General features: G+C 35.8%; 1 protein-coding gene and 1 long non-coding RNA gene across 3 annotated transcripts; one reads left to right on the top strand and one right to left on the bottom strand.

Moving 5' to 3' along the window:
- Positions 1-1,225: 1,225 nt before the first annotated feature.
- Positions 1,226-22,552, bottom strand: LOC145330226 (bridging integrator 3-like). Of its 2 annotated transcripts, XR_013883330.1 has the most exons (11): positions 22,489-22,552; positions 21,052-21,107; positions 20,597-20,719; positions 20,217-20,281; positions 18,718-18,799; positions 18,155-18,247; positions 5,166-5,236; positions 4,301-4,385; positions 3,556-3,608; positions 1,918-2,113; positions 1,226-1,497 (listed from the first exon to the last, which is right to left on the bottom strand). XR_013883330.1 is itself a non-coding variant. In XM_080174837.1 (10 exons), exons 1-10 carry the CDS (start codon positions 22,544-22,546, stop codon positions 2,041-2,043), a joined length of 759 nt encoding a protein of 252 aa, XP_080030963.1. In that variant the 5' UTR covers positions 22,547-22,552; the 3' UTR covers positions 1,230-2,040. The 2 variants fall into 2 exon arrangements, 1 of the variants encoding a protein (XP_080030963.1); XM_080174837.1 differs by having other exon boundaries at positions 1,230-2,113.
- Positions 22,546-23,016, top strand: LOC145330228 (uncharacterized). The gene is made up of 2 exons (XR_013883332.1): positions 22,546-22,712; positions 22,785-23,016. It is a non-coding gene; the product is annotated as an uncharacterized LOC145330228 (long non-coding RNA).
- Positions 23,017-23,884: the final 868 nt, after the last annotated feature.

Consider the following 23,884-nt stretch of genomic DNA (forward strand, 5'->3'; position numbering starts at 1 on the left):
GTAAACCTTTTGTAGATAGTTTACAAAAAAAAGAAAATGTTCAAATTCCCCTTTTTACTGATATATTTTAAAAATTTTATAAAATGTGCAAGAGTCAAAATTAATTTAAAGAGCACCGTATTACATGATATACATATGTGTACCCAGGGAGGGAGGAACATTGAGCTGTTTATTATTCTAGTACCCAAAGTTTTATAATAACGTTTTCTTATTCTATGGCAAAACAACTTTTATTAAACTTTGATTGGTTGGTTCGTTAAATTGAGTGTTCAAACATTTCAACCACTAATTTTAATCTAAGGGGGTAATTTTAAATATAGTTATTAGGGATTTACATAAATTTATCGAAAATTGTCTTATCCCTTTAGATCCCTGGTGTGTACCCCATCCCCACCATCACTATACTTGTCCAGTGCGGCTACATGCGGGTTCGGAGTCATTCATATGAAAGTATCATAATTGAATATCAGTTGGCAATCCGTATCCAAATCCACCCAATTTTTAAATCCGAATCCTGAATCCGTTTTTTAATAGCGGATTCGGATTCTTAATTGGTAGGCTAAAATTAGCGTCTTGAGTTTTTTCTTTCAACTCCCCCTTTTTGAAGGCAAAGATTATCATCATTATATATACCTAATATCTTTTAAAATCTGGTTCGATTCTTTGAAGTGAATTATAGAGAACACCAAGAACATTAAATTTTAGGACATATGTAGCACTTAAATTTTTTAATTTAAAAAAGCCTTTTAAAATATTGCTAGAATCCGGAATCCGCCATTTTTTGGACGGATTCTTGCAAGAATCCGAATCCGGTCCAAAAATTTGACGGATTGCCATCCCTACTTTTGATATTCTGATAATCTGTTGTTACTATTAGTTTAAGGGAGGGAAGGGGACATTTGAAGCTTATACCAACAATGAAATTAATTGACGACATCTCCATTTGCCACCCAAATATTATTTTAGATTTTTTTCGCTTGTTGGTTATACCTTATTCCTGGTATATTACACTAGGCCCCAAAGTTTTATTGCACGTTTTCTTATTTGTTGGCTTAACAATAGCGACGGAAATATTAAAACAGCCAAAACCGCTACAAAAAAAAACAGAAAGCAACTTGCTAGCAGACGAAAAAGGTCCCCACCAAGTAGTTGTGATTTATGCAACATACAGGATATAAAACGTATATAATATTGCTGCGCTACTTAAGATTTTTTTGAAAGTATGTTCGTTTGTTATAAATTTATTTGGTTGACTAAAACAAAATCACAATGGTCAAAGTAGAAAAAAAACTACAAATAAATTCTATAATGTAACAAACATAACATAAAAAGTTCAAAACAAATGTTTATAAATTTACAGCTAAAATCTAATACAACATTAACAGACAATAGAATTAAATTTGAGATTCTTTCTAAAAGTTTTATAATTATTTTCAAATTAAAAATTATAGATGCTTAAATGACATTAAGTGTTTAATAATAAAAATGCATAATATCCTAAAATCACAATACAAACTAAAAGGCAGAACGTCCAAGCTTTTTTATTTGGAGGGGGGGGGGTAAAATTTGCTTGGGGGTGGTAATTACCCCCCGTGAAATCTGTTGGCAGGGGTAAATTTTGTTTACCCCCCCAAAAAATTTACCCCCGGGGTGAAATTTTTTTGGGGTGGGTAATTTGATAATGTATTAATATTTAGTAGTAAAAATGCGCGCGAAGTGAGCCAAAATTTTTTTTTGTTAGGGATTTTTATTTTTGGGGAGATATTTCCTCCTCTAAAATTGTTTAGGTTGTGGGGGTAAATACCCCCTCCTAAATGGTTGGGGTAAATTTTAAATAATTAATAATTTGAGTAAAATATTAAGTAGGTGAAACATTTTCTAATAGGCCATTTAATTCAATTTTATAGTGATTTGTACATAAGCTTTTATGACTAAATATTATTAAATTAAAATATCTAATACTAGATTATTTGGTTTAGAAATTTTACAATGTTCATAAGTTTCTTTTAACAAATTTTCGTTTCTTGCTAGTTTTTTTATTTAAGAGTTGACAATTGACAGAGCTTTAATCTGGTTGATCTGTTTGTCCATGGTTGACTCATAGGCTCCAGTTCTGAAATGAAAATACAACAAGATTAGTTTTCATGAAAAAACTTATGCCTTTTTTAAATGAAAAAAGGATGACAACATCCATAAAAGCGAAGCACTGAAACGGTAGGACAAACGGACATTAACACTTATATAGTGTCAGAACTGAATAATCAGAATATAGTGAATAAAAGAGTCGAAGCAAAATTGTAAGTAAATTTGTTGAAAAACTACTTTATACAGGATAATTTTAAGGACATACTTACATATTTAGGACTTGACTATAGAGTTGCTTCGCTTATAACATAATACTTTGTTGTCCCAGGAATCAATATACCAAAAATCAGAACATTTAGATGATTTGATCACATAAAATTTTTTTGTTAAAAAAGTTTTAAAAAATCAACATGTTTAAAATGGACGTACGGAAATTCTGGTAATGATTATAGAATTGCTACGCTTTCTAAATCGTACCTAACCACCAAAGGAATCACCATGCAAAATTTGAAATCGATAGGACAATTCTAACATGCTAAAATTAACGAAAAAAGCTATCCGTTACGGAAGGACGACCCTATTTATAGAAAAGCTTCGCTTTTAAAAAATACTATACTTGCTTGTACCTAAAGTTCTATGATTATATTTTCTCATTCGTTAGCTTAAAAACTTTAGAGACTTTATACAAAATGCTTGATTGGTGCAGTTTCCAACTTAATATACAAATACAGAAGGGATATTTAGGAGTAAATAATTCAGAATGTTTATCTTAATCCATTGTCTTATCCCTTAAGATCCCTGTGTCTACTAATGAATGAATTGAGCTGGGATTGTAAAGAACATATGAATGATTGAATCCTAATTGTTTGAGAAAACAATGGATACAGAATACGTGGATATTGTACCATGATAATTTTGTCGTTGATAATATAGTCCTTAGTTATTAGTCATTACGTTCCTCAATAGTCATTGCATTGGAGGGAATGTGTAAAGTCATTAAGGGGGGGGGGGAGGGAAGGAGATATAGTTATATTGGCTAGCTGGGAGAAAAAGAGGGGGGACGAAAGTGACACTTTTTGAAACCAAAACTAAAAGTCAACAAAGGAACTCAACTAAAAAAAGAGTTACAGGTCTGAGATTTTGCATGGCAGTTGCTTTATAGGAGTACAATATGGAACTCTGAAGAAACGGCGGCGCAACCGCCGAAAACCGCCGTTTCCCGCCGATTTTTTTTTTGCCTTTTCTCGGCAGTTTTCGGCGGTTGCGCCGCCGTTTCTTCACAGTTCCATATTGGATCCCTATAAAGCAACTGCCATGCAAAATCTCAGACCTGTAACTCTTTTTTTAGTTGAGTTCCTTTGACTTTTAGTTTTGGTTTCAAAAAGTGTCACTTTCGCCCCCCCTCTTTATAAGAGTATGCAAGAATATTTCACAATATCCACTTATTTAAAATTCATTGTGAAAACATACCTGGAGCCTGGAAATCTTGAAAACAAGGTTGTACACTCCCCAAAGTAATCAACCTAATAATTAAAGGGGATCAATAAAGAACGAAATTTTATGAAGTTAACTGTTTTCATAATTTTGAATCTAAAAGTTTAAAAAATTAAACTGCATGCACTGTACTGGAAAGGTATCCAATAATCCACATTAAGTGAGCAGTAAATAACTGCAAATATTTAAATTATTTAACATATATGAGTACAAAAGGGGTAAAACCCGCGACCGTGGCTCAACACGTAGCGCATCCGCTCGTCGTCGGGAAGGTGATAGGTTCAAATCTCGGTCCGACACCGCGTCATAACTAAAGACGTTAAAAATGGTTCCTACTGCTGCTATGTCAGGTGCGCGACTTAAATAGTTAGAGAAGGGGGATTGCCTTAGCCCAAAATAAGCGCAACTCACTAACATGCACAGTTAGGACTTCTCAGACAAAGTTCGTGCAATCAAAGGGCTGGTTGTCTGATTGGTAATGGACACTTTACACCGCAATCATAGGGCTTAGGGCTGACAACTTCCCATATCCATAAAAAGCCACATTGTTACAGTAACACTAACAAAGTGTCAGCAGCCTATGCTCCCCCCTGTGGAGTGAAAAGGGCTTGTTACTGTTACAGAAGGGATAATTTTCTGTTTCTTCATTGGGGATGTACATCAATTTATTGGCCATTGTCTTATCCCTTTAGATCCATGGTTTCAACTTTGACCAGCATACCTGGCTACAGACAAGCGCCTGTAAACTTGGTTGAAAGTAGTCCACTCTTCTCTCATATAATTCTGGCAATTCCATTACCAACAACCTTAAACATTAATAGAAGGTTTTAAAATTAAAATAAAAACCTAAGTTAACTTAATTTTTAGCTAAAAGACAGTTTTTACTAGGAAGAACCTTTTTTCAGGAATTAGTTTCTTTAAAGAAGATATCTCAACCCTGGAAAGTCAAATGTCCTATTTAATGACATACCTAATTGCTTAACTCCAATTCCCCAAAAACCATTGCAAGAAAATGAAACATTTAGGCATTAGGTAGAGCAAAAATTTACTTATTTTCACGGGTTTTAATGGGTTTTTACATTTCTCTAAAACTTATTACCAAAAAGTTCGGAAATTTTATCAGTTGTAATTGTAATAATTTAAAAATAAATTTCTATCCTAATGAAATTGGAACCTCTAATTTACATTTGAAGAACTATGTACAGCACTAAGTAATAATAATAATCCTATTTAATGTACATACCTATACTATTTTATTTTTATCTTGTACCTACCTAGTACCTATATTTGTTAATAATGCTATATATATCAACTAGCGGGGGGGGGGGAATTTATTTTTGGGGGGTTGGGGGTGTTCCACCCCCCAAGAAAATAGCTTAAAACCACCACAGGACCAATAGGTATATATACCCTGAAGAGTAGAATCCAATCGGTTCAGTGGTTACTGAGATCTTAAGCTTCAGACGGACGGACAGACATCATTCTACTTTGTATTATAGATTGACAATCATAATATCTATTATACCATGACTACTTATGTCCAAACCCTAAGAGACTATGGCTTATCAATCAATCAATCATTATACCTGTTTTGTTTATCAAAATCATCTTTGGCAGCTTGGAAACCTTTTCTCAGCTGTTCAGTCTTTACTATATTCTACAACAAAACAAGGATGACAACATCCATAAAAGCGAAGCACTGAAACGGTAGGACAAACGGACATTAACACTTGTATAATGTCAGAACTGAATAATCAGAATGCGAATGTATAAGAGTCAAAGCAAAATTGTGATTAAAATTGTTGAAAAACTGCTTAAAAACAGGATAATGATTATGGACATACTTACATTTTTGGACTTGATTATAGAGTTGCTTCGCTTATAATATTGTTCTTTGTTGTCCCAGGAATTAATATACAAAAAAAATCAGATCAAAAGGATAAATAAAACACTTGAAAATTTGTTGTTAAAAAAGTAAAAAAAATCAACATGTTTAAAATGGACGTACGGACATTCTGGTAATAATTATAGAGTTGCTACGCTTTCTAAATCGTACCCAACTACTACAGGAATCATCATGCAAAGTTTGAAATCGATAGGACAATTCTAACATGCCTAAATTAACGAATAAAAGCTATCTATCTCGGACGGACGTACGGACGGACGGACGGACGTACGGACGGACGGACGGACCGACCCTAATTATAGAAAAGCTTCGCTTTTAAAAAAAACTTTTAATTTTTTTTGTAAATAGTAAAGACAATTGAAGGAAAGATTAGTGCTAAAATTATAAAGTGAAAAAGAAACATAGAAATAATTTAGATTATTTTTAAAGTAGTAAGGGGGGGGGAAGTTTGTACAGTTATAGGAAATGAAATTCAGTACCAAATTTTGCCCTGGCCGTTTGGGCTTGTTTTTATAGTTATCAACCTAATTCTTTTTGTAAGCGCTCTTATATGATTGGATCTACCTGTAAAACTTTAAAACTTTAATTTTGGGACTTTCCCTTAAAGGGGCTAGTGGAGCAAAAGACCCCCTAACACTAAAATTTTAAGTTCTGAGCCTATTTTCAGAGATATTGTGACGATTTTTTTAATGAAAACACTTTTTAACAAAACCGAACTAAGTAGCCAATACAAATTTCATTTTGGGACTTTCCTTCTAGAGGCTAGTGGAGCAAAAGGCCCCCCAAACACTAAAATTTTAAGTTCTGAGCCTATTTTCAGAGATATTGAGATGATTTTTTTATGAAAACATTTTTCACAAAACCAAACTAAGTAGCCATTACAAATTTCATTTTGGGACTTTCCCTTAAAGGGGCTAGTGGAGCAAAAGACCCCCCAAACACTAAAATTTTAAGTTCTGAGCCTATTTTTAGAGATATTGAGATTATTTTTTTAATGAAAATATTTTTAACAAAACTGTTTCGGTACGCATGCCTTGCCGTACACGAAATCTTAATCTCCAAGCCCTCCGAATGACCAACATGTGAATGTTTACAAATGTGTATTTATTACCATGAAAACGGTGCATCTAAAACAAAAATATAAAAATTAATAACATAATATTAATGGTTTATTATTTTTGTATATCGAGGTTGCGTGATTTCAATTTAATTAAAAATATAAAATTTCTAAAAAACTTTAAATTGGCACGAAACATATTAAATAGCATCAGAAATTGATAATTTTAGATTCAAATGATCAATAAAATTAAGGAAAATATTCGTATGTTAAAAGTTAGCAGTTAAATGGTCTATTTGTTGAAAAATTAATGTTTTAAATTTCTTCGTGAAAATATACCATACTACACTTATTATTAAGAATTAAAGATAAATTCTTACCACATTATACGTCAAACTAAGCAGGAAGGCTTATTTGAGATCTTCCACGGATTAGAGCGCATGTATATCCATCCAATACATTATTTTTATTCACGTAGCTCTTCACATGGGAATCAACAAGGAAAAAATGTGCGCGCCTTTGTTTGTTTACAAGCTAAGCGCGGAGATAGTTAGGAATGCCGCGTAACACACTCATTCTCTGGTATAAGGAAAAGGGAATTAATGGGTTCGAACTTGCCAGGGAATACAAGAAAATCATTCCAACACACACCCGTCTAGTCACTGGGAATCGAACACAATAACTCATCTTAACATCATGCGTGCAGACAGTGTCCACAAAATCACAATCTCATAATGCATAAATTACAAGAGTTTAAAATGGCATGGCCATCAGGCCTAAAATTAATTATGGTAACTTACGAACACCACAATAACTCAAACCGACTCCACTACCACATAAGGATAGGAATAAGGAATGGGAAAAGCATTCAACATTCATGAAATGCACATTTACCACTCACACATCTCATTAATCATGGCCTCATAATCTCAATTAAAGTTAGAATTACAGACCATGTAATTGCGAATACATGAATTAATAATCAATAGTACCTAAACTTTGATTAGGTACCTACATAATAATAGGCAAATGATTTTTATATTAAAAATCGCATCAATAATTAAATAATCAACTCAAACTTTTAATCAAAAGAAAGAAAGATTAAATAATGACATTTTTTCTACTAAATCTTTTTGCTAGAAAAGAAAAATAGAATTCTCATAAAAAACTTCTCAAAATTAAGCATTTTCTCCAGCGAAAAATACTCGGGCTTACATCTAGACATTCTTAGATAAGATAGGTAAATCCTTAAATCTAACATGTTTAATAAAATAGATACTTAAATCTAAACAAAATATGACTGTAAAAATCATCAAACATCGGAAAATTAAAATTTCATAATTTTAAATCTTCGTGAATTAAAATTGCGTAAAATAAAATTGCAATTGAAATATGCAAATTAAATTACCAAAATAAAACAAAAGCTCAATTATAAGAAAAGAACTTCTCTAAATGCTGAGTTTGCAATTTCTCTCTGTTTTAAGAAGAAAGCAACTTGTACATAATCATACAGTCAAAATTAAGGCAATTTGGGGCCTCAGTTAGAATGTACCCCTCAAGATACAAACTAACCAATCTTTCAAATATTAATAATGCCATGTTCCAGCTATCCTGACGGACGTTATGTCTTTCCATCACAATTTTTTGATACTGCATAATTTCCGACAGGATTTCTGGCGCAGGGCTCCATCAACTGAAAATAAACATAATTAGTGATGTTAAAATCAAATCAAAAATTAAAAGAATCATGAATAATTCAAGAAACTTTAGAATCATCAATCAAAGCAATCAAAATAAAATTATCTTATGCTTTAGTTTTGCCGTTCTGTAGTATGTCTGGCCGAGGTAACAGAGCTAAGATACACTATAGAGCGGTCTTATTAAGCTTAAATCTTCGAACTCAAAGAATTTACTTAATTCAAGGCGAAAAAAATCTGCATTTTTCTTTAGGTACATCGGTTAAAAGGTAAATAGAAATAATTTTAATATATATGTAATATTAAATTATCTATGTGATTATAATAATCTTAAGAAATATTTATATGATGTAAAAATCTCATTGTGTTACTTTTTATCATATCGAATTTCAATTAAACAAGGATAAAAATGTTCGTATTTGCATAGGTACCTAGGAAAATTTCCGCGAAAAAAAATCCCTGGTCCCGGAAAGACTTAAATCATTGAAAAAACTTGCGTAAACGTATAAATAACTTAAGTTTGCATTTCAAATGAAAAAAAAAATCTTGCGTCGATTTGAAAGTTTAAACGAAATTGCGTCAAAATTTGCGTTTTTTGTCTTTCGAAAAAAATATCTGATAAATCTACCGTAAAAATAAAATTCAAAGTTAAACAAGAACGATACTTATACTAAACTTTGGGTAGATTGATCTTGAGCAGACGTCTTGCGGAAGTCTCGTTACTCGTGGCGGCTGCGTCATCTGATAATTTGAACTTGCAAACCACGGACCTCCCACCTGGGCGCACTTCTTCCACACGCCCCAATCTGAACTTCTTCATCAAATTTGTGCTATCGTCGATCAGCACCACGTCTCCCGGCTCGAGCAGCACCTTGTTGCTGCGCCACTTGACGGACTTGAGTAGCTCAGGCATGAGCTGCTCCTTGTACACCTGATGGAACTGACGGGTCAACTCCTCCAAGTTCTCCAGCCTCCTGGTGATGGGCTCTTTACAACCTGTTTCAAAGGTGCAGATTGCATCGTTGGTCCTGCCGCCTAACAGATCAGCAGGTGAAATTATTCTCCAGCAATTGACGTCATCTCCTTGGGTGGCATAGGTCAATGGCTTAGAATTCAGGACTCTTGCAGTCTCAGCACACAACACCAATAAATCATTGAAGGTTACAGTAGCACCAGCCAACTTCTTGTTCAACACACGCTTGACCAGCCCAACCTGCCTCTCCACAGTACCCACGAACGAGTGTGCTGCGGTGGGCACCAGATGCCATTCAAAATGCATTCGGGTATCCTTCAAAAGTTCATCCATAATTCGCTTGGCACCGGCCATATTGGTGCCTCTGTCTGTGGTAACCCTTCTAGGCATATTGTAAAACGCCTGAAGTTTTCTCAAGCCGACCAGCACGGCTTCAGTTGAATAATCAGTCAACACATCAACAAACACAGCCTGTGTAAATCTACAAGCCACAATCAACAACCAAACTTTGTACTTGGTCTTGGAACTCCTGGTACCAACGCCAGGCTTCGTAACTTCGATCGGCCCCGCAAGGTCCATATGCACCTCCTTGAAGGGCACAGAGGGCTCGACACGATCTGGCAGAATATTAGCAATTGCGGGACTCGAACGCTTGGCATATTCAATGGAACATGCAGCACAACTCTTGACCACTTTCATAGCCTCCATGCGGCCATGTGTGATCCATGCATACCTGCGGCTTTGCGCCAACGTCTTACGATGGCCTCCATGCCCCAATTCATCGTGGGACTGTTGAAGGATGAGCCGCGCCAGCCTGTTGTGGCGGCTGAGCAAGACAACACCTGGGCTGTCCTTCATAATCTTCCTGGGGCCTCCAGCAGCGGCCTCAAGAGCCTCATCTCCTCTCCCGGACATTTTCAATATTGTAAATGTCCTAAGAGGATAACATCCATCATGACCCACAATGGGCCAACAAACCTGGACCTTGTGATGATACGGTTGAAGGGAGTCAAATTTCCCCTCGGCGTCCATGGTCATCTCCTTCTCTTGGTTGAAGGAAGTCAAAAACAGGTCACAAACAGAATCCATGTATGTATTTGTGAAAGTATAGTTCTCATAATGCTTAGAACTATCATTGTTGCTAACACCATCCTCAATTGTTGCAACGCCACGTTTCTTGACAAGCAGCGTTTTAAAGCAGTTGGCAGCCTTAAGAACTGCGGCAACAGTCCTCCTTGCCTGCCTGTAGGTCCTTCTTGCCAGGGACCTCCAGAAATCGTTGTCCACTACCTGTGTGAACATTACCTTGAGCTTCGCCATCTTGGGATTTAGCTCGCTCTCGGGAATGGATGCATTTACCTCACCCGCCGTCTTAACGGGCCACTGGTCCTGTTCCAGGCGCAACCAGCTTGGACCTTCTTGGTATGTAGATCCAGGTTGTACATCCTCAATTGTACACAAACCACGCGTTGCCAGATCGGCAATGTTGTGCTGGGTTGGAACCCATTTCCAATCTTCAGGGCTCGTCAACTGTTGTATCTCAGAAACACGATGACTGTTAAAAACATTTAACATAACACTGTCACTGGATAGCTGAGCTAGGGCACAGCTGCTATCACTAAAAAATACTTTGCCAGAAATGTTGAAAGGTAGAGCTCTGGCTACAGTATCCACAAGCCTGGCCAAAATTAGACAACTAAGCATTTCTAACCTTGGTATAGACTCAATCTTCACTGGTGCGACACGTGACTTGGCGCAACACAAAACTACATCATATCCTCCAGGAACTGGCCATCTCAGGTAGGTGATGGCTGCATAGGCCTGGTTAGATGCATCGCAGAAACCAACAAGCATTGGAAGCCCCAACGGCTTATCAGGAACCATCGAACGTCTGAACGACACATTTCCAAGTGCCGAACGGTCCTGGAGGCTGGACACGAGCTCCGACCTCAACTCTCCAGGTATAACATCATCCCAGTTACATCCATGTATGCAAACTGAGCGCAGACAAAGCTTGGACTTAAGCAGCAATGGCGCTGCTAGACCCATTGGGTCATAAAGTTGTTGCACAATTCTCCAAACTTCACGTTTAGTTATCAACTCAGGTAGACTTCTCCAGAGATCCTCCAGGTCCAGATCCTCTAGTAACTTTCTACCCTTAATCTTCTCGCCGTGGTTGGCTCTGACAGGTAGGAACAACTTATCCTGTTTAGGGTCCCAAACGAGGCCCAGAACTTTTACACTGTCAACATCATCTCCAGAATAAACAACAGATTTAAACTTGAAATTGCCAGGTGCAATCATATCCTCCAGCTCTTGGACCAGCTGGACAGCTTCAGGTTTACTGTTATGACCGCTCAAACAGTCATCCACGTAAGTACAAGTCTCCAATTTGACCGATGGAGGATCTTGATACAAAACAAATTCAGAACTGAGTGGTTGCTGAACATCTCTCCACACATCCTGCTGGGCTACAACGTCACAACCTCTAATCTTCTCAGATCCATAAACGTCTTGAACATCCTGCTGGGAACGTCCACCAAAAATACGACCAGTGAGTCTGAGGGCGGTCACGGCCATATCTCCAGCCAAAGCCTCACCAAAGTTGATGGTTTTGGTAAGGTAGACCTCTGGCTCTCCATCAACTGTATCAGCGAAAAAAACACGTTTCAGCTGAGAATCTTCATAGGTAGCTAATAATGAATTATAGAACTTCTGAATATCAGCCACGAATGCACACTTATAACTTCTGAACCGGATAAGATTGTGCATCAGAGTATATAATGGAACTGGGCCGTCCATCATAATACTATTGAGGCTTAGCCCCTTGCAGCAGAGGCTGGAATTTGCGCATATCCTCAACGGCGTGGAAATAGACTCTTTATATGCGCAGACTAGGCTCGAATAATACACGGGCTTAGTATAAGCTAGGTCTTCTGGCGAAGCTTTCTGATACACTCCACGAGACACAGCTTCTTGAAACACTTGGCAGAAGGTGCTGTATTCACCTTTTTTAATCATTCTCTGCCGGTCACGTAAGCAGATCTTATAGGCCTGCTCTGAATTGTCAAATAACACACTTGGCGGCTGCTTGTAGGGATATGAGGCCGTCCAAATATGGTTCTCAAGATCTAATGTCAGACCTTCTTCAATCAGCTGCCGCTTACGCACGTCCAAGGCGGACTGCCCGGCGGCTATGGCGGCGCAATGACGGCAGTTCTTACAACCGCTGCACATTGATGGCGGCTGTATTCCCAAACTCTCAGTACTCAGGAACTCCATCTTGCTGACCTCCAACTTCACAGCTTTACAGGCGACAGGATTAGCAACAGTCCTGCCATCTGCAGACACAACTAAATAGCCTGTACCAAATAAGCTTCTGTACAGTCTAGAATCACCAACCATTTTATCTGCACACGGGAACATAGCTGGTGTTAAATGGCCGATTAAAACATCAATCTTGCCGTCGACCATAGAAAAATTATCAGGCTTCATGTTGAAAATGTCGGCGGCGGCTGTAGGGTCAATAGAACGCAACCCTTCTTCAGTACCAATGCTGGGCACTACCGCCGCCTCCAGAATGTGTGAATTCCGGTTGCGGTCAACCAAACAAATCTTGACTGTAGGACACGCTTGGCTCTTTCCATCTGCCAGAGAAATAGTAGCTGTGCGACCAGTAGATGGCAACTCTAACTTCTTGGCAATACTTCTAGAAATCAACGTCAAATTTGCTCCACTGTCCCACATGGCATTGACGGTGACTTGACGTTTGTCAGCCGCCAACGCCGGGACCTGCTGCAACATCAGCATAAAATTGTTCTTGCTAAACAATTGTGACTCATACACTGCCGCAACTTGTCCACTAGCAACCGATTCATGTAATAATGAATTATGAGGCTGGTTGCAACTGTCAATGGTACAGCTGCCAAGCTTATCGGCTCTGGGACAATCGGCCACCCGATGCCCTTTTTGTAAGCAGAGCAAACAGGCGCCTATCTTCTTGATGAAGACTTTGCGTTCAGGAACAGACATATCCCTAAACTTGGAGCACTTGAACAACAGGTGATCAGAGTTACAACCTTCCGACGGGCAAGGCTGTTTCTTCTTGGTCTTAGCTGGAGACCCAGGTTTACCAACGGCTGTAGCTGCGGCCGCAGGATTACCTTTCTTCTTGGAGGGGGTGTCTACATCGAATGAACACCTCATCAAAATGGCGCCACGCTGTTCCTCTATAATCTTCAACAGCTTAGGAATATTTGGGGTATCCATCGAGCCCAACGCCAGGTTGAGCTTGTCCTGGAAATCACGTGGCAACTTTTTGGATAACATTTCCAAAAGAATAATGGTCAACCACTGGCTTGTGGTGACTTCCTCATCATCATCATCCTTAGTCAGCTGCTCGAGCTGGCTAACTGCACCACCAAACTCTGCTAAGACTGTCACAATCTGGTTGGAGTCCGACGGTTTAGGCTTCTTCTCCCATTGGTTGAAAAGGCAGAGCATCTGACGTGTTTTGGACTTAAAACGTGCGTCGAGGTAAGCCCATTGAGATTCATGTGATTGAATCTGAATTAACTGAAGTCTCAACTCTTTATTTTTGCAGACCTTTTCACTGCTCAACAATAACTGTAAATATGACGGGTCCTGTCCTACGGTAAGCTTTTTAAAATTGTCCTTGAAACTTACGTAGGCTGACTCTGAGCCGTCAAAGCTTGGAAGAAGACGTTCGTCGACACGATTCATATATCCTGGCGTGAATATAGAACCGGTGCCGAACTGTGGTATGCCAAACGGCGACACAAATGGCGATGCTGTCGAAGCACCCGCCGTCGTTGTAGGCGGCTTCACAGGTTCAAGCTTAACCTCGGCCAGCCGTTTCATCAAAGCAGACAAAGTGTTTATAATTGGTTCTGGTAAGGGAAAGTATGACCCTTTGATAACTTTCACAATCTTTATGCAACGATCATATAGTTCAGCCTTATGGTCAGGCAAATTATCACCAACTAAATCAACAACACTTTGAATGTCACTGAGCTCCTCCATAGCATCTAGAGCATCTTTTAGAGCGTTATAATCTTTTTGCACAGTAATTATATTAGAATAAATGTCACTAAACTCCTCAAGCTCTTGGATTCTCACTCCAAGCTTGCTAAAACCGACCATAATGCTATCGAATGTCTCGAACTTGTCATGGACAAGGATTGACTCCTTAGTGAAATGTCTAACATCAAGCTCTGAAGATTCACTGACCAACTTCATCACTTTATTTAGTTCACTGGTTAGGGCCTCGACGGCTGGGCGCAGCCGTAGTCCCAGTTGAGCGCCTTTATTCTTTTTAGGACCCATGATTGTCACAATAATTAACTGTACTGATTACGATTATAATAGTGTGTGGTAAGGTATCACAACCAACACATTCACAAAACTTCACAGATATTTTCTTAGCCGCATCTGTTCTGTCTCGTTTTCATTGTTTCGGTACGCATGCCTTGCCGTACACGAAATCTTAATCTCCAAGCCCTCCGAATGACCAACATGTGAATGTTTACAAATGTGTATTTATTACCATGAAAACGGTGCATCTAAAACAAAAATATAAAAATTAATAACATAATATTAATGGTTTATTATTTTTGTATATCGAGGTTGCGTGATTTCAATTTAATTAAAAATATAAAATTTCTAAAAAACTTTAAATTGGCACGAAACATATTAAATAGCATCAGAAATTGATAATTTTAGATTCAAATGATCAATAAAATTAAGGAAAATATTCGTATGTTAAAAGTTAGCAGTTAAATGGTCTATTTGTTGAAAAATTAATGTTTTAAATTTCTTCGTGAAAATATACCATACTACACTTATTATTAAGAATTAAAGATAAATTCTTACCACATTATACGTCAAACTAAGCAGGAAGGCTTATTTGAGATCTTCCACGGATTAGAGCGCATGTATATCCATCCAATACATTATTTTTATTCACGTAGCTCTTCACATGGGAATCAACAAGGAAAAAATGTGCGCGCCTTTGTTTGTTTACAAGCTAAGCGCGGAGATAGTTAGGAATGCCGCGTAACACACTCATTCTCTGGTATAAGGAAAAGGGAATTAATGGGTTCGAACTTGCCAGGGAATACAAGAAAATCATTCCAACACAAAAACCGAACTAAGTAGCCATTACAAATTTCATTTTGGGACTTTCCTTCTAGGGGCTAGTTGAGCAAAAGACCCCTAAACACTAAAATTTTAAGTTCTGAGCCTATTTTTTGAGATATGAGATGATTTTTTTAATGAAAACATTTTTAACAAAACCGAATTAAGGAACCATTACAGATTTCATTTTGGGACTTTCCTTCTAGGGACTAGTGGAGCAAAAGGCCCCCAAAACACTGATATTTTAAGTTCTGAGCCTATTTTTAGAGATATGAGATGATTTTTTTAATGAAAACATTTTTAACATAACCGAATTAAGGAACCATTACAGATTTTATTTTGGGACTTTCCTTCTAGGGACTAGTGGAGCAAAAGGCCCCCCAAACACTGAAATTTTAAGTTCTGAGCCTATTTTTAGAGATATTGAGACGATTTTTTTTAATAAAAATATTTTTAAAGAAACCAAACTAAGTAGCCGTTACAAATTTCATTTTGGGACTTTCCTTCTAGGGACTAGTGGAGCAAAAGACCCCCAAACACTAAAATTTTTAGTTCTGAGCTTATTTTTAAAGATATTATGGCTGATTTTTTTAATGAAATTTTTTTTCACAAAACTGAAATAAATAATCAGAACTTAAAATTTCAGTGTTTGGGGGGCCTTTTGCTCCACTAGTCCCTAGAAGGAAAGTCCCAAAATAAGATCTGTAATGGTTCCTTAATTCGGTTTTGTTAAAAATGTTTTCATTAAAAAAATCATCTCATATCTCTAAAAATAGGCTCAGAACTTAAAATTTTAGTGTTTTGGGGTCTTTTGCTCCACTATTCTTTAGAAGGAAAGTCCCAAAATGAAATTTGTAATGGCGACTTAGTTCGGTTTTGTTAAAAATGCTTTTATTAAAAAAAATCGTCTTAACATCTCTAAAAATAGGCTCAGAACTTAAAATTTCAGTGTTTGGGGGGCCTTTTGCTCCACTAGCCCATAGAAGGAAAGTCCCAAAATGAAATTTGTATTGGCTACTTAGTTCGGTTTTGTTAAAAATGTTTTCATTAAAAAAATCGTCTCAATATCTCTGAAAATAGGCTCAGACCTTAAAATTTTAGTGTTTCGGGGTCTTTTGCTCAACTAGCCCCTAGAAGGAAAGTCCCAAAATGAAATTTTTAAAGGCTACTTATTTCGGTTTGGTTAAAAATGTTTTCATATTAAAATATCATCTCAATATCTCTGAAAATAGGCTCAGAACTTAAGATTTTAGTGTTTGGGGGTCTTTTGCTCAACTAGCCCCTAGAAGGAAAGTCCCAAAATGAAATTTGTAATGGCTACTTAGTTCGGTTTTGTTAAAAATATTTTCATTAAAAAATCATCTCAATATCTCTAAAAATAGGCTCAGAACTTAAAATTTTAGTGTTTGGAGGGCCTTTTGCTCCACTAGCCCCTAGAAGGAAAGTCCCAAAATGAAATTTGTATTGGCTACTTAGTTCGGTTTTGTTAAAAAGTGTTTTCAATAAAAAAAATCGTCTCAATATTTCTGAAAATAGGCTCAGAACTTAAAATTTTAGTGTTAGGGGGTCTTTTGCTCCACTAGCCCCTTTAAGGGAAAGTCCCAAAATGAAATTTGTAATGGCTACTTAGTTCGGTTTTGTGAAAAAAGTTTTCATAAAAAAAAATCATCTCAATATCTCTGAAAATAGGCTCAGAACTTAAAATTTTAGTGTTTGGGGGGTCTTTTGCTCCACTAGCCCCTTTAAGGGAAAGTCCCAAAATGAAATTTGTAATGGCGACTTAGTTCGGTTTTGTGAAAAAAGTTTGCATAAAAAAAATCGTCTCAATATCTCTAAAAATAGGCTCAGAACTTAAAATTTTAGTGTTTGGGGGGCCTTTAGCTCCACTAGCCCCTAGAAGGAAAGTCCCAAAATGAAATTTGTATTGGCTATTTAGTTCGGTTTTGTTAAAAAGTGTTTTCATTAAAAAAATCGTCTCAATATCTCAGAAAATAGACTCAGAACTTTAAATTTTAGTGTTTGGGGGTCTTTTGCTCCACTAGCCCCTTTAAGGGAAAGTCCCAAAATTCAATTTTTAAAGTTTTACAGGTAGATCCAATCATATAAGAGCGCTTACAAAAAGAATTAGGTTGATAACTATAAAAACAAGCCCAAACGGCCAAGGCAAAATTTGGTACTGAATTTCATTTCCTATAACTGTACAAACTTCCCCCCCCCTTTTATCAAAGACACTGGAATAAGCCAATTGGTCTTATAAAAACAAAATTACTTCTTTGGTAGGATAAAATCATTTTAAGAAAAGCTGACAATGACCCAAAATTAAGGGAAAAAATCATTTCCAGTGGTGCTTCGAAAATACGTTAGATTAAAACCAGTTTTTAGTTAAACTAAAAAAAAAAAAAAAAATATCAACCAGCTCCACGTATAGTGAAGCGCACATTGGTATTCAAGGCTTTGCTTTAAAGCAGTCATTATGTAGTTATCATGTATTAAACATCATGCAATAAGTTAAGAAAATAAAGGTATAATATTGAGTTATCTTTTGTATATAGTAAAATGTATTTTGGTATTTTGGTTATACAAAGTGTTTAAGAGATTAAAAATGTTACAATAAGTCTTTTAATTTTTATTTCATTAACTTTGGATAACTGTCCATAATACGATGTCAATAAATAACTATTACAGTCTAATGTCCCCTATCTCTATTTATTTTAAGAATAGAAATAAAATTTCTATAAATGTATAAATATAACAAGCCAGTTTTTGCAGGTAAAAAAATGATCGACCTGTCCAGTTTTCTCAAGTTTTTCCTGTTTTTCAAATTTTGACTGGGCACGTTGTGTTTCTGCCAGAGTCAAATCTCGACGTTTTACAGCATTCTGAAAAATAAACCTTAATAAGGGGGGGGGGGGGGGGGTTTAATGCAACCATCTCGTAATCAGTGAGCAAATGGCACTTAGAATTCGAATTTCGATCTGAACTTTTGCATGAGTAATCCTTGGTAGGTCCCTAAATCGAACAAAAAGTTGGAAAAGTAACGGCTAACGGCTGGCGGCTCAGCTATTTTGCCATTTTTTTGATATTTATACTGCAAATTAGTCACGAAACCTCTCTCAACATAATACTCTTTTCTACTCCAAAACTCAAATTTTCAAAATTGAAAAAAAAATTCTAAGAGGATATTAGAGGAGACAGACGGACAGACTCGCAGACAAAAAGAGGGGCACTTCCTTAAATTGCAGGGTGGCAGTTGCAGAAAAATAATGTCAAAAGTTGATGGTCAGCAATGGGATTCGAACCCATGCCCTCATCGAGGACCATTTACCAAATTCCTAAAAAAATATTTGACCTGTATTTGAGCAAATTCTCCAGATAATTTTTTCAAAGGTTCAACAACTGTCCTCTGGCTCAAATCCACCAAATCTTCAGTCCTATAAAAAGGGGGGGGGCGAAAGTGACACTTTTTTAAACCAAAACTAAAAGTCAAAGGAACTCAACTAAAAAAAGTGTTACAGGTCTGACATTTTGCATGGCAGTTGCTTTATAGGGGTACAATATGGAACTGTGAAGAAACGGCGGCGCAACCGCCGAAAACCGCCGAGAAAAGGCAACAAAAATTACGGCGGGAAACGGCGGTTTTCGGCGGTTGCGCCGCCGTTTCTTCACAGTTCCATATTGTACCCCTATAAAGCAACTGCCATGCAAAATCTCAGACCTGTAACCCTTTTTTTAGTTCAGTTCCTTTGTTGACTCTTAGTTTTGGTTTCAAAAAGTGTCACTTTCGCCCCCCCCCTTTAAATTAAAGAGGATAACGCCAATTTTTTTTGTGATTTTTTCACCTCCTGGTTTTCCAGCAAGAGGAAAAAAATGTGGAAATATTTTCAGAACTCTTTACATCATTTAAATTATCCCCCCACACATTATTTTAGTTTTTTTTAACCTGCAAGGAGGGTAGAAAAATGGAAAAAAAATGTTTTCATTTCCCTTAATTTTTACATTATTCCCCCCCCCCCCCCCCCAACCCCTTTAGCAGAGTCAATTTTTGTGAATATACACCCCTGTATATCTACCTAAGACCCATTTGATAAACAGCATCCCTATATTGGTAACATATCTATCTATATTTAATATATCTACCTATGACCCATTTGATAAACAATAGCATCGCCATATTGGTTACATATCTATCTATCTATATTGAATATATCTACCTATGACCCATTTGATAAATAGCATCGCCATATTGGTTACATATCTATCTATCTATATTGAATATATCTACCTAAGACCCATTTGATAAACAGCATCCCTATATTGGTAACATATCTATCTATATTTAATATATCTACCTATGACCCATTTGATAAACAATAGCATCGCCATATTGGTTACATATCTATCTATCTATATTGAATATATCTACCTATGACCCATTTGATAAATAGCATCGCCATATTGGTTACATATCTATCTATCTATATTGAATATATCTACCTATGACCCATTTGATAAATAGCATCGCCATATTGGTTACATATCTATCTATCTATATTGAATATATCTACCTATGACCCATTTGATAAATAGCATCCTTATATTGGTTACATATCTATCTATATTTAATATATCTACCTATGACCCATTTGATAAACAATAGCATCGCCATATTGGTTACATATCTATCTATCTATATTGAATATATCTACCTATGACCCATTTGATAAATAGCATCCTTATATTGGTTACATATCTATCTAACTATATCCAGTATATCTACCTATGCCCATTTGATAAACAATAGCAACCCCATACTGGTTACCTACATATCTATCTATATTTAATATCTACCTATGACCCATTTGATAAACAGCATCCCCATACTGGTTACACATTGCCTTCAACTCTTCATCCTCCTGAAAATAAAAAATATTTGTAGCGAATCCACTCTATAATTTACACATAATGTCCAACTCCCATACCTTCCTGGGTACTGGGTAGAATCAGAAAAAGAAATAGTTAGACTAACAAAGTGAGTTAGCTGCTTCCAGGGACAAATATAAATTCTGAGTGAAAATTTCCCAAGTTCTACCCAAATTTCTTTCTTCTTTCCCTTCCCATCTTCTTACTCACTTCCTTTTAGTTACTGCACAAAATAAGTTTTACGCCAACATTACGCTACAAAAATATTCAAATTTTAAGTAATTTCAAAATGAATCTATTACAATTACCTGACAAATTTGAGAGTTACATAAGTCTGAAGCCAACTTATCCTCAGCTTTATATAATTCAAACAAACATTCCTCAGTGGTTTTCACTTCTTTGTAAACTTTCTTCGTATTCTCCTCCATTTCCTATAAAAAGTATTTATGTTGACATAATGGTAAAACTTGTATAAGCCAAAAGCTGAAACAGAAAAACAATTTAATAAATGGATATCTTTTTTCCCTTTCTGTAGATTACAATTATTGATTAAAACGTTTGGACACTCAACTTAAAGAACCAACAAATCAAATTGTAATAAAAGTCTCCAAAACTGTTAATCCAAGAATACGTTATTATACAAATTTGGGAACTAGTGTAAATAAAACCTTTGTCCCCTCCCTCCATGTGGGCTGCTTACTAGCTACTAGCTATAACCATCTAATTTAATTCTAATTAAATCATAATTTGTTAATGACTATACCTGCAGCTTATTGTAAGTTAGTTCTAACAAACGGTCGTCATCATAAGATGCCAAGCCCTGTATGAAGATATGTTTATGCAAAATAGTTATTTTTAACAAAGAATTTCTTGATAAGATGCAACTTTAAATAAACAAGGGTGACAACATCCATAAAAGCGATGCCCTGAAACGGTAGGACAAACAAACATTATTAACATTTGTTGTGTCAGAACTAAATGACCAGAATATCAATGTATGTATAAGTCTAAACAAAATTGTAAGTATATTTGCTGCAAAACTGCTGAAATACAGAATACGGTTTAATGACATACTTAAATTTTATTTTTTAGGTCTTGATCATAGAGATTCTTTGCTTATAACTAAGGGGGGGGTTTTTAATGCAACCATCTCGTAATCAATGTATAAATGGCACTTAAAATTCGAATTTTGATCTGAAATTTTGCATGAGTAATCCTTGGTAGGTCTATTTTCCCTAAATCGAAAAAAAAGTTGAAAAAGTAACGGCTAACGGCTCAGCCGTTTTGCCGTTTTTTGGCTATTTTTAGGGCAAATCTGTCATAATTTACGTAGAAATCAACTTTTTGAAACATATTTTTGCTTTAAATCATGTGAAATGATACAAAATAACATTTTTTAGATTTCTAGTACCAGCAACTACCGGCTAGACACGTTTGAAAACGTTTTGGATCGAAAAAGAGCATTATGTGGAGAGAGGTTTCGTGATGGATTTCGCTTGAAAATACCCAAAAAATGGCTATACGGATGAGCCGCCAGCCGTTAGCCGCTACTTTTCCAACTTTTTGTTCGATTTAGGGAAAAAAGACCTACCAAGGATTACTCATGCAAAATTTCAGATCAAAATTCCAATTCTAAGTGTCATTTATACATTGATTACGAGATGGTTGCATTAAACCCCCCCCCCCCCTTTTGAAAGGCAACTCTTTTAAAAATGTAACAATTAATCGCCTTACTTTAATGTTGAAATCATGAGGTCAAATTATAAAACAGAGCCATTATAAAGTAATGAGTAATGTTCATTTTGGTCTTCGAGTTTGATTTATGATATTTAATATGTAGCCAAGGAGCCTGAACCTACACATTTATAGTCTCAGAGTTTGACAGCCGCGCGTCAGCCACATGAAAGCCACAGAAAATTGTTCAGTAAATTTTTTCGTTCACTTATAATTATAAATATTATAAATAACCATTATATATATTTTTCCACGTATACAAAACTAATAAATCGAGGATTAATTCCAGTTTTGTTTTGCCAATTTTTCCGTATGAATCGGTCTCTGCAGAATTGAATCTAATTCGGAATTGAAAAAGTTAAATTATCGGATGAATCGCAGCTGACTATACAACATCATAAATTATTTTGACGTTATAGGCTCAAGTACAACAACTATTTCATTTATATTTTGCATAAAATTGATTCCTGTGACAAGGCAGGTTTCTGGCATAAAGCTGGTTTCCGTAGAGGATTCCAGGCCATTTTATATTATCTGAAATCATTAGGTATTTATAAAATGTAATCAAAATAGTTAAAATAAATATTTTTTACTGATAATAGTTTATTTATCGCATCGTATAATAAACAGCTTTCCGCGGATATAATTTCCTATTCGTAGAAGACTGGATATTATATGAGGCTACGCATAGTTTTTCAGTATGACTGAGAACCAGTTCTAATTCACAGGATATTAATCGGTTTCGAAGCGATACTGAAAAAGTTTTTTCATTAAAGGGGTAGTTTCACGAAATGCATTTGAACTTAATTTAGTGAACCGCATATTTTTCCTGGTTAATTGGTTAAACTACATTTATATGGCATTTATTTAAAAGAATTTTAATTTTCTACCACGTAGTTTTGAAAATATCAATACTTGAAAATCGTCTTTTTAAATTGCATATATCTTGATATTTTCAAAACAACGCGGTAGAAAATTTAAATTCTTTCAAATATATGCCATATAAATATTATTATAGTTTAACCCATTAACTAGCAAAAAATATGCGGTTCACTAAATTAAGTTCAAATGCATTTCGTGAAAATACCCATTTTAATCAATATTAATCAAATTTTCAATGATTAACATACAAGGATATAGCACCTGAAAAAAAAATTGCCAGTAAAAAATAACACATCCTTTACTTAAAAACTCCCCATTTAAATTTTGTTTTGTTATTAATGACCAGCAAGAAAGGCAAAAAGTTTTTGTCTGGTACCATATTCCTAGCTATAATCTATGTATAATATAATTTACAACAACAACTGCATGAATATCGAATCAGTTTTTATTCACAAAGCAATCAATATAAAACCCCGGGATCTAAAGGGATAAGACAATGACCGATAAATTGATGTACATCAACAATGATGATACACAAATTTGCCCCTTCTGTAGGTTGAAACGTTTGAACACTCAACTATATGAACCGACCAATCAAAGTTAAAAAAGTCCCCAATGTTGTTGAGTTTAATAAACGTCCAATGACCCCTCCCTCACTCATAAAACCCTAATATTTGATATCCAACCATTAACAAAGCAATCAATATAAAGCCCTAATATTTAATATTACATCATATGTAATCTAATCTAATTCTTATAAATTCAAAGAGATTCTAAAACTTATGTTCTACAAACAGGCCTTTAGCAATTATAGCTTTTTTTCTAAATACCTGTAACTTTTTGTTATAAACTCTTAATCATATAGGTAAAAAAAAGTCTTACTGATGACCTTATTTCATTTTTTTAAAACCGAGTAAGTATTTGTTGTAGGCTTTCTTCAAATCATCAAATCAAAATTCTTATTAAAATGCAATGCTAAT

This window comes from Acartia tonsa, chromosome 10 (genome assembly GCF_053477335.1).
Source record: "Acartia tonsa isolate MP-2025a chromosome 10, ASM5347733v1, whole genome shotgun sequence".
Classification (NCBI taxonomy): Eukaryota; Metazoa; Arthropoda; class Copepoda; order Calanoida; family Acartiidae; genus Acartia; species Acartia tonsa.

What these genes read in the sequence shown, in the direction of transcription:
- LOC145330226 (XM_080174837.1), bottom strand. Translation starts at nt 22,546, where the DNA reads ATGGCCTGGAATCCTCTACGGAAACCAGCTTTATGCCAGAAACCTGCC. An exon ending in TAACTTACAATAAGCTGCAG is followed by an intron (nt 20,720 to 21,051) that starts GTATAGTCATTA and finishes TACTTTTTATAG; the next exon opens with GAAATGGAGGAGAATACGAA. An exon ending in GATTTTGATAAACAAAACAG is followed by an intron (nt 4,386 to 5,165) that starts GTATAATGATTG and finishes TTAATGTTTAAG; the next exon opens with GTTGTTGGTAATGGAATTGC.